This window comes from Notothenia coriiceps, unplaced genomic scaffold, assembly GCF_000735185.1.
Source record: "Notothenia coriiceps isolate Sejong01 unplaced genomic scaffold, NC01 NC01_scaffold00016127, whole genome shotgun sequence".
NCBI classification, from domain to species: Eukaryota; Metazoa; Chordata; class Actinopteri; order Perciformes; family Nototheniidae; genus Notothenia; species Notothenia coriiceps.
The window spans coordinates 27207-38002 of record NW_011348828.1 but is presented as its reverse complement, the minus strand read 5'-3'; the positions used below and the strand labels follow the sequence as shown (position 1 = coordinate 38002).

Sequence of the window (10796 nt, the reverse complement as noted above, 5' to 3'; positions counted from 1 at the left end):
GCAAGGCAGTGCACTTACAACTACAATAAGCATGTTAATCGTTAATCTAACAGCTCCAGCGATCCACTAGCACCCCCCCCCCCCCCATTTTGCATTTTGAAATGCTCCCGATTTCTGAGGGCAAGTAATTGGGTGTGGGTCCTTGTACTCCGAGTCGGGCTAACGTCCACGCTAGCTTCCACGCTAGCTGCTATATGTTTTGCATTGAGGTGATACTTGAGGCTTGATGTGCTGCGGTGATATGCAAATTCCTTTTTGCATAATTTGCAAACAACCGTGCTCTTATCGACGCTTCCATCTGTCTGTTTTTTCAAACAAAATGTCCCATCCACGGGGCCAACCAAAGCGGTCTCATCAGCTTCTTCGTTCATGTTTGACTATTGTTCACTGTGGTTTGTTGTTGTCTGAAGTAATGAACGTTAGTTGGTGCTCCAGTATAATCGGTACCCCTGAAACTCATCCAGTGAGAAACGTTCCGCGGTGCAAAAATAAGTGCGATTAAAATGCGTTAATTTTTGTGTAATTAATTAATCTTAATTAACGCGTTAAAGTCCCGGCCCTAATTTATTTGTTTTATGTGGAAATGCACTGCGAGGACTGCTGCTTTTTAAATTTCGTTGTACCTGGTGCGATGACAATAAAGGAATTCTATTCTATTCTAGTTGCCAGCGATTCTTTCACTAGTTTAGCATACTCAGCCCGATTGTTGGCCTGGAAAGAACCTTGATTTTGGAGAGCCAGAAAACTGTGAAAAAATACCCGCTAGCCGAATCTACGCCTAGTGGAAACGCAACCAAAAACGGGCCGGGCACGGCACGCTTAAACAGCGCCCCACGCTGTAGTGGAAATGCGCCATTAGAGAGTTCCCGCCCCTTAGCCTATCACGTACAATGTGTTGGAGCGCTATCCAGAAGAAGCACGAGTGTTAGTTATGTCACTATGTCCCTGAACTTTGGGATTTTAGCCTTTGCAGACCATTTACATGCACTATAAAACACAGTACAGGAAAGGGAGAAGCCCAAAAAGAATAATTGGGCCCCTTTAAATATACAGTACATCAATCTGATGTTCTAATAATCTGGACGTTTTATCATTTGGAATTTAGAAGCTAAGCTTTGTGACTAACAATTCACAAAGGCATATTGTGAGCTTTATTCAGTATCCAACCGTTTCTCTTTCCCCTTTGAGTTGTCCAGATGGGTACTTAGAGAGGAGGACGTCCTATAGCAAGATTTTAGCCTTCATGGTTCTGTCTGCTTTAACCTTAACACATTTTGTCTTGCAGCGTGGCTTACATGGGGATACTTGATTATCAGTTGCGAGTAGTGAATAGCTGTTGCCTCACTTTGCATTGTTTCTCGTGTTCATGTTTCATTTATTTTCTGCTGTATGCAAAAAACAACAATGTACATAAAGTTTATAGACCATGAATTTATTCCTCTTAAGTAACTTAATCTTACATCAAAACCAATACAACAACCAAAGACAGGAAGGCAAAATCATTAAAGATCATACGTTTGGAACCATAACTCTTTGGTTTGGCTTGGCTTTACAACTTCAAATGAATTTATATACCGTTTGAGCTGTTAAAATATGGCCGTATTTGAATAGCATTTTGGGGCTGAGCAGCTTTAAGAAAAAGAATGTACAGCAATAAACATGTTCTATTCTGAGGACATCTGTTTTAGGAAGGCTGTGTTATGCTTCACGAGAGTCATATGGTCAACGTGCCATGCTGGAGAAAAGCATCAGGCAGCAAACCGCTGACATTGTAATCAAAGGCCACCACAGCACCTCTGCCCATCCAAGGTCACTCCTTACCCCCCTATCATCAGCACAGTTTTATGTCCGTATAGACCTATTCATAATCTTATTTATTTCCCTAAAATTGCACTAGACAGCATACAGAAGCAGTTTGGTAGTCTCATACCCACTGAGTTTATTATTCTTTCTATTCCTTTTTTTTGCTGCAGCCATCCTTCCCACCCCCCCATCTGTTCACCCTGCTGTGTCTAAGCTCCATTACTTTGTGAACTGCTGTTTGTGTTGGCTAAAAACCAGTCAGACCTGATGTATGGCGGTGATACTGCCACGCCTGTCCGTTCTGATAGAAGAAATACATTGGTGTAATATATTTGAAATTGGCTTATAAACCAGTGTTGTCAAAGAAGAGTAGTCAACGTCTCACGTGTTACAATAAGAGCTTAATCTCACAATGAGTCGAGAATGTCCTGTTAATAATGTTAAGATGTCTAAAATGTTTCTTTGACATGATTGGTCTCAATAATATTTGCTCAACATTATTTATTTTGTGAAATTGTTGCTCAAATGTCTATATTGAAGTACAGAATTTACGTATTTCCTAATAGTGTATTTCTAGGTTTTTGATCAAGGCAGGAATTATTTTCACCTCTGTACAGTGAGAAAATAAAAATACATTTAAAAAAGAAAAAATGATTAAAGATAAACAAAACGGATGTGAATTGAAGTGAAGGATTATATCTTAAAACTTAAAATACATTTTAAAATCACTTCATATTCAGTTTTTTCTAATTGCAATGATGTGTAACCTTCAGAAACATGCATGTCTAACATCCCTCTCTTCTTTATCCAGATGTGGACATCCTCCAAAAGTTGGGGCTCAAGGGAGAGAAACCGTCGCGCTCTGTGCCAGCAGGGGTCATTCCGTTCCGATCGGGGATCATCCTCAACCAGCGGGCGCACATTGAATCCCCCCTGCGCTCAGTCTTCCCAGCGGCCGTCTGGCCCAGCCTGGCCCTGGTGCTGAGTGTGCGCTCGCACCGCCTCAACAGTGCCTTCCTCTTCACCGTGCTCTCAGGCCGCAAGAAGCTCCTTCTGGGTCTGCAGCTCACACCGAGCAACCTGGTCCTCCACACAGGGCCGAACACCTCGGTGTCACTGCCCTACGAGCCCCACGATGGCCAGTGGCACCAGCTGGCGGTGGGAATTAATGGACAGAGAGTGACTCTTTATGCCTCCTGCGGAGAGCAGATCGTCCATGCAGACTTTGGGTGGGACAGTGAGGAGGGTTTGGCTCCGGAGCTCCAGGGCTCCTTCCTGCTGGGGCGGACCAGCCAGCAGCAAGCCTCGGCTCACTTTGAAGGAGCCATCTGCCAGTTTGATCTGGTCCCTTCTGCAGAGGCAGCTCACAACTACTGCAGGTACATTAAGAAACAGTGCAGGGAAGCAGACACATACAGGCCTAACCTTCCTCCCTTGTTACCTATCCTTCCACAAGGTAAAAACGTCACCGCTACCGCTGCTACCCCTAAACGTGGTGGCCCGGAAACGCCCAAGAAGACCACCGGGATCAGCCTGGCTAGGAGTGTCGCTGCTGCTGCATCGGCTGTAAGATATGTGGCCCCCACCCAAACAATAAAGCCCAGCACTGGGACCATTCCTACACCCTTTCTGGGGACAGTGATGCCAGTTACAGTCCAGCTTGGTTTGGCCTCCCCGCCTCCCAAGGGCAGGACCGAAACTGTCACAGCACCACTTAGGACAAAAGCAACCCCAACAAAAGCGCCAAACCCTACCACCTCTAAAGTCTTAACTCAGAAACCCACCAAACCAACTCCCCCAAAGCCCTCCAAAAAGATGATTGCAGGAACGGACAATAAGAAACCTACTATTCCAGCCACTACCAGCACCAAACCCTCCAAGATAAAACCTGATTCTACCCTATCATACCAAGGTACAGTCCTAAAGAAACCCCAACCAACCACGGCCAAGAAAACACCCCCCAAGCCTAAAGTTACTCCATCCAAAGCCACTCCGTTGAAACCCAAAACTAATCCTGTCAAAGTTGTCCCTTCTAAACCAACGAAACCTAAAGTCAACCCCTCAAAACCAACAGTCTCCAAAACTACAACTGCTAAGACCTCCAAGCCAGTCACCAAACAGGTCATCAAACCAACGAAACAATCCAAAACCACCAAGGCTACAGTCATTGTGCGACCAACCAGACCATCGGACAACCCAGTGACACCCCCTGCTACCGATGGCTTCCTGAGCTGGGAGGTGCCCCCTACTCTGTTCTCCATGCTGGAGGGTCTTATGGGAGAGAAAGGAGACGCAGGCCCGCCGGTAAGCACCTCTTAACCTTTGTCTGTGTGTGCCACCAGAATGAAGTCAATTTACATCAGAGCATACATGGCTTGAGTTCCTGTTTTTTTGGATCTAACTAACAGTACATGCTTTAAAGATGTAGCCTAATGTGCCTAATGGTAAACAGAAATCTTGCAACTAAAAAGAGAATAAATAGAATAGAAATAGAATAAATAGTTTCTGAAGCTAACAAGAGTGATGCAATATAGTCATAGGTGGCAGATGAGGCTCAGGATCGGGAAGGCTAATATTTTACCAACGATTATACTGGTTTTAAACATCAAAAAAGATGCTTCTACAGATTTTTCTATGAGTCTCTCTTTCTGACAGAATTTAAAACATAGTTAGCGCTCTGATAGTACTACGTTCTTATGAGTTGTCTGGTTAGTATATTTATTTGTTGACTATGAAACCGTAGCCTTATACTACAGGCTGGAATTTGGAGTTGCTGGACATAATTAATCGTAGAAGTAGTCTTCCAATTTGGCTTTTAGGGAACATCAGCAAATTGTATTCTTTATATGTACTGCACAATGATAAAGGGACCAATAATTTAGCCTTAATTACCCACCGCCCCTGAGTATAGTATCCTTTCTTGGCTCTGTTTATTAGCCTGCCTGTTGCACTAAAAGTTCTGCAAAATCAGGATAAGGAAACATATCTTGGCTGTTTATGCTTGTCAGTTGTGGCGGTTATGTTCAATGGTTTGTAGCTAAAGTGAGTGAAATATGCTCCATTAGTGACTTCCCAGTCTGTGCTGGTCTTTGTCGCCAGTGAAAGAGCAGGTTTAATTCTCGTGGTCTGTTGCTAGAAATAGGAGACCACAGAGATATGTAGGTTATTGTGGCACTATCTGTTTTCCCACACAGGTTAGAAAACCTACTTTTCCCTTCCCTCCTCTTCCTCTGTGTTCAGAAGCCTCCAGGCTGGGTGTGACGTGTCAGCTCTGACGCCTTGCCGTCTCTGCACCAGATTCCTCTTGTTTAGAGGGCTGGTGGAGGTATCATGGCCCTCTTTCAAAGCCAGTTCAAGGGTCAAGGCAGTCGGTAAACACCATCATTCATTCAGCTTCCCAAGGCAAAAGTAGACCAGGCTCATAGTAAATGAGTGTGAGCGGGAAAAACTGAGGCAGGTCTATTTTCACCCTTTCCATTTTCACACCTAGCATCCAATTGCATATTGACTGAACTCCTTAAGAGAGCAAAGGCACATACACACTCACATTTGTTGGCCAAAGAGAGGAATAAAGGACTTTGTTGAGATCTTGCTGGCAGATATGGAGCTAAAAAAGTTGTCCAAGTTGTTTGTCATTGACAAATCCACTGTGCTTGTGATTTTTAACTTGTTTAAGCTTTACAGTACATATTGTCTGCAGAACTCTTCCTGTCTGCATGAGGCCTGACTAATCCCCCCCCCCCCCCACCTCAGGGTGTGTTGCATTAATGCTGGTGATTGAGTCATTTCAAGGTGTGAGGTGTGCCCAGTGTCACCTCAGGGTGTGTTGCATTTAATGCTGGTGATTGAGTCATTTCAGTGTGAGGTGTGAGCAGCGCCTGTGTGTTTGATACTTGTTTTCTTTGCTTATTTATTGTAGTAGTCTGTAATTTGTGTTAAGGGTTGGCTAACGTACCTCTATGTTTATGTCCACGCCAAACTTAACTGTCATTACATTGAACTAAATTACTGCCATCTAGAAAGCACTACCTGTAATCTCAATATGAGGTGCTGTACTCTAACACAGAGAAGAGATTGTAGACGGATGATTATGTAGGGACGTTAGAAGGTCATTTACTGTAGGACTGTCTGACACCAAGGGCTTAGAGTTGGTTGGGATGTTCAGAAAATACTGAATTTCCCTTGTCAAAATCTCCCTAAAAAAAAAAATCATATCTGTGAATAAAATCCAGGACAGTATAGAAATGTATGTTTCATTGAGAATAGGTTCCATATGCCCATTCAAATAACTTATTCCTGAAACAAAAAGGGAAATAAAGTGTTTCTTATGCTGTACGAGATGATCTACAGGAGAATACATATTTGAGAGCAAAACGAGATGCCTTAGAGCAGGGGTGTCAAACTCAAGGCCCGGGGGCCAAATCCGGCCCGTGACTTCATTTTCTGTGGCCCCACAAGAGCTTGCAAAGAATATAATATGTTTATTATACGGTTACATGATGATTTACAGTACAGAAGCACGTTGCCCATAAAATACATGTCCCACAATGCATCTCAAATTTTACTTTTTTCTCAGAATATTACTTTTTTTTCTTCAAAATATGCCTTTTTTCTTAGTAGTTGCCTTTTTCTCAGAATTTGCCTTTTTTTCATAATGTTCATTTTTTTTTCAAAATGTCACTTCCTTTTTTTTCCTGAATTTGGCTTTTGTTTTTAAATCATTTTGTGACATTCTCACTGAAAAGACTTGCAATTATTTGCCCTAGACTTCTTCTTTCAGACTTAGTTAATTCTGAAGTAATTACCCTATCCGAAAATGATCCAACGAAGAGGCAATAATGTACTATAATACTTAATTTCATATTAAATATTTATAAATTTATTTTTACATAGTCTTGAAGTTACAACCGGCCCTTTGAATGCAACCATAATGTTAATGTGGCCCGCGATGAAATTGAGTTTGACACTCCTGCCTTAGAGCCTTACTTCACTATATTCTAATATATTATTAAATTGTTGCATGCCTCTTGAATTTAGTGTTTTCCTTTGCTTGACAAAAGACCATATATTCATTCATAAACAGTCACCATAATGCAGGAAATTAAGGGTTTGAGGCTCAAATGTGTAGGGGCAGGGACAACAGACCCAGCAATTCATGCGTCCCCCTACATTTGATCCTAGGCCCTTGGCCAAACAACTTTGTAATTTACACCTAAATGGTATTGTAAATTAAACCAATCTGAAAACACAAAACTGCCTAAACGTAGCATGTGCTGTAGAATCTGTATAAATGTTCTAGGCTTTACGTCTGGGCTCTGATTTAAATACTGCCATTTGACAGGCTCACATATGGACTTATGATGAGAATACATATGATTACAATACACATACACATTCTGGTTCTGATTCTGATATCAGGGATTAAACAGGTGCTTCCTGTCAAAGTGTGTGCATTTGTAAGCATGTGTGTGTGTTGCCATGGTGTGCCTCTGGAGATCCCCGATGAACTCAGTCATGCTTCCTTTTCAACATAGTTTGAATTTCAAAAACACACATGCCATGTGAAAACTCTGTCTCTCAATCCTTATCACAAACACACTCACTCTCATCCATACACACACATTTTCACAAATATGAAAGTCAGCGAAAGCTTATGTTCATTGAGTTTCTGCCAATAGCTTTATCCCTCATCACTCTTGCTGCCTAAAGCATTACGAGCCTTCTTCTGAAAGACTTTGGTCTCTTGTTTCCAGTGTGCAGATTTTGCACCTCGGTGCCAGGAGAAACATTATTTTAGACTCAGATTTGGAACATTTCCACATCTGAAGCAGCTTTAGCTCCCCAGTGTGTCCTGAACTCGTTTCGTGATTGCTAAAAGTGAGGGATGGGATTTGAATCCGATTACATTTTGAATTGAATCTGCACTAGAAGTGAGTTTAAATTTGATTCAAATACCAAGCTTCTGTGTTCAGTTCAGTTGTAGCCTCAGACTGCCTGGGTATGTTGCCACAATAAGATCTTGTAAGCAGTTTTCTTTAGAATTATGGCAAAAGAGATTATAGGGGAGTTTGAAAATGTACACTCTGTGTTCTCTAGTTGTTGTTTTTTGGAGAAAAAAAAGTGTATTCTTACTCTGTACACTTGAGCTGCTTTTCCAGGATTTAAAAAAAAAGAAGTAAAATCTATTCACAGTTTAAACATAATCATCAATCATAGCAGCATTTCTGCTCCAAATGTAAAAAATAAACACAATCAAAATATGTTTGAAGTTTAGCTGTTATTTTTCCTGTGGAATACTTTTTTATTTTATTAGTTACATTATTTGACCACCAATGAAAAAATATGTTGCAAGTAAGCCTTTCGAACTGCTATTGCTTCTATATTATAACGTATAAGTATTTCTGTGTTAATCCTTCCCTGTGTGACTTGTTGTGGGGACAACCCCCAAAAATATGTGTGTTTTCCAGCAGGTAACAACACAAATAACTTAGATTTTGGAGTGTATAGGGGGAGTGTAGGAGAGAAACTCCATCTGGAGGGAGCACATGGGTTTTGGCCTTTGCAGACCATTTACATGCACAGAAACCTATAGAACACTCAGGAAAGTGAACCCCCCTAAAAAGCGCAATAGGGACCCTTTGAAGCTTATTGCATTTGAACTGTTGGAAGTTTGTAGGAAGTTTAGATAGTATTTCCTGTATAATGTATTGCATGTCAAAGTACCGTACAAGCCACGTTGAAATAAAATAAAAGAACGAAAGAAAGAAATATGTTTTTAATGGACAGATGCAAAGAGACAGTTGAAATAAACAGACAAACAAACGGGGGTGTGTGACCGGGGGTGGAAGTGTGATGATGGACAGTGTGTGTTGGTATTGAGGGGTCTTTACGCCACCTGTAACATCAGTGGTGGTCTCCGCCATGGAGGTCGACCGAGAGGAGATGGTGAGGGCCAATTATAATCTTCAGTGATAAACTAGCTGCGATCACACTAACCTTCAGACTCGGGTCGTTTTGAAGTTGCTTTTGTCTCTTAAAGTTCATGGCCTTGTGAAAAATGAGCTGAGGCAACGACAGACAGAGTAAACGTTTCTCACTACAATAAGTGAGCTTTATGGAAGATGGGGCTGCTTTTTACCAGATCCTCATATCCATGTTATCTCAGGCATCGGATTTAACAGCAGAGTACAAACAGTGGTGGAAAATAACTAGGTAACTTTACTCAAGTACTCTATTCATGAATATTATTGAAGTATTTGTGCTTTAAATAACCAGGTCATTGAGCGTTTGGTCAATGTTGCTGCCTCTCTCTGATGTTCCAACAGTCAGATCGTATCCATTTTCATACGGACTTACAGTAAAAGCTTTAACAAACCAACAGTATGAGGATGAAAACAGAGATTCACACTGAGTTATTTCACAACTAAGTAGGGTGTGTGGATTGAAAAGCTATTTCCGACCTGTCACGATTATTACATTTGTTGGACAATATTTCTTCCCAGAAATAATTGCAATAAACCATATTCTAGTCATTTAAATGAGACTTTATACTTCTAGATTTAAAACGGAAATATTAAAAATGTTTCCCCACTTATTTCACAGCTTCAGTTATTTTTCCTATCTCTTAATAATAAACCAGTGAAATATTTGAAGTACAAAAAGTCGAAAATGTACAAATATTAGAGAAAATGTAATAAAGTCCTAAACATGAATAATGTCTGCAACAGTCAAATGCTACCTGACAATGTGATAATGTAATATATTTCAATAATAATCTCTAAAGAATAAACCAGTGGTGTCTGAGGTACGAAAATATAAAAGATAAACAATATATTCAAATAACGTAATAGAGAAAGTCATAAAGATGAATCATTTGTGTATCCATTTTTTGTTTTATATATATCACATAATGGAGGCAATTTGTCTGCAGAATCAGTACTTTTGGTACTTTTACAAAATGTGGTTGATCGTACCTTTACTCAAGTGAGAATTTTATGTGTAGAGCATTTTTTATATAATGACTTAGTACTTTTACTTAAATAAAGGTTTGAATGTACAGTGAAGGAAGCATTTGAAAACAGCCGCTCCAAGGCTTGGGCATGCTTCAGATCAGGAGCAGAGGACAGGTAGCTCCTGTTTGCCTCAGCAGCCTCTGTTTATCCTCACTTCTCACTTTTCCTCTTTTTTGATAAAAAAAAAACGCAATGAGTACAGGGCCATTGAGTGGCGCAGGAAATGACCTGTTATTCCTAGTGTTGCTACGGTTTCCTGCCACACAGGCTAAGAACTTCCTGATGGATAAGGCTGAAATCTTATCACCTTGAGGCGGAATGACTTCAGAGGTGTCGCTTTCTTTTGTAACCCTTCAGCCACTGTGCAGCCTGTCGGTGCAGCCCACAGAGGAGTCTGAATGACCTGATGGTTTTAATAACGTAAGATAGGAAAATAATTGTTTGGCTGTTGAATAAGATCTTATGTTTGCCTTTTCTCTCCTCAGGGACTGTCTGGACCTCCGGGGAAGACCGGCCTGTTGGGCAAGAAGGGTCCGAGGGTAAGTGTCCTTAAAGTTTCTCGCAAACACCTCCAGAAACATCAAACACACGTCCATTTGTAACCTCCACAAAAGGCTATTAAGGCAGGTATAAGGGGATGAGAGACATATTGAGAATTAAGACAAACTTTCAGTATATGAAAGAACAAGTGCAATTCATCCTCTACATTTAGAAGTGCTATTTTCACTTTACTCTCAAAATGCAAGAAATAAGTGTCTTTCTGTGTAGATTAATATATTCTTACGCCTTGCATTTCAACTTTCTTCTCAACAAATATATCCTTTGACTTCATTTTTGCCATTTTGACTTCATAGTCAACATTTTGGTTGTTAAGAATATCTTAGTTCTTAAAATATCCCCTTATGCCTGGCCCTGCAGGGATGACGTATTTACCCGGAATTAAACTGCGCATGGGTTCCCTCGACAACAAAGCAATGGGAA

The 10796-nt window shown here is 41.0% G+C and overlaps 1 protein-coding gene across 1 annotated transcript in view; it reads left to right on the top strand.

Annotated features, from left to right (window-relative positions):
• Positions 1 to 2614: 2614 nt before the first annotated feature.
• LOC104949404 (collagen alpha-1(XXVII) chain A-like) overlaps positions 2615 to 10796 on the top strand; it is a gene marked incomplete at its 5' end in the record, with an annotated part of 9540 nt that continues 1358 nt past the window's right edge. The window contains 2 exons of the mRNA XM_010775761.1: positions 2615 to 4107; positions 10301 to 10354. Coding sequence (XP_010774063.1) covers positions 2615 to 4107; positions 10301 to 10354 — 1547 coding nt within the window. The remainder of the gene's footprint in view (positions 4108 to 10300; positions 10355 to 10796) is intronic.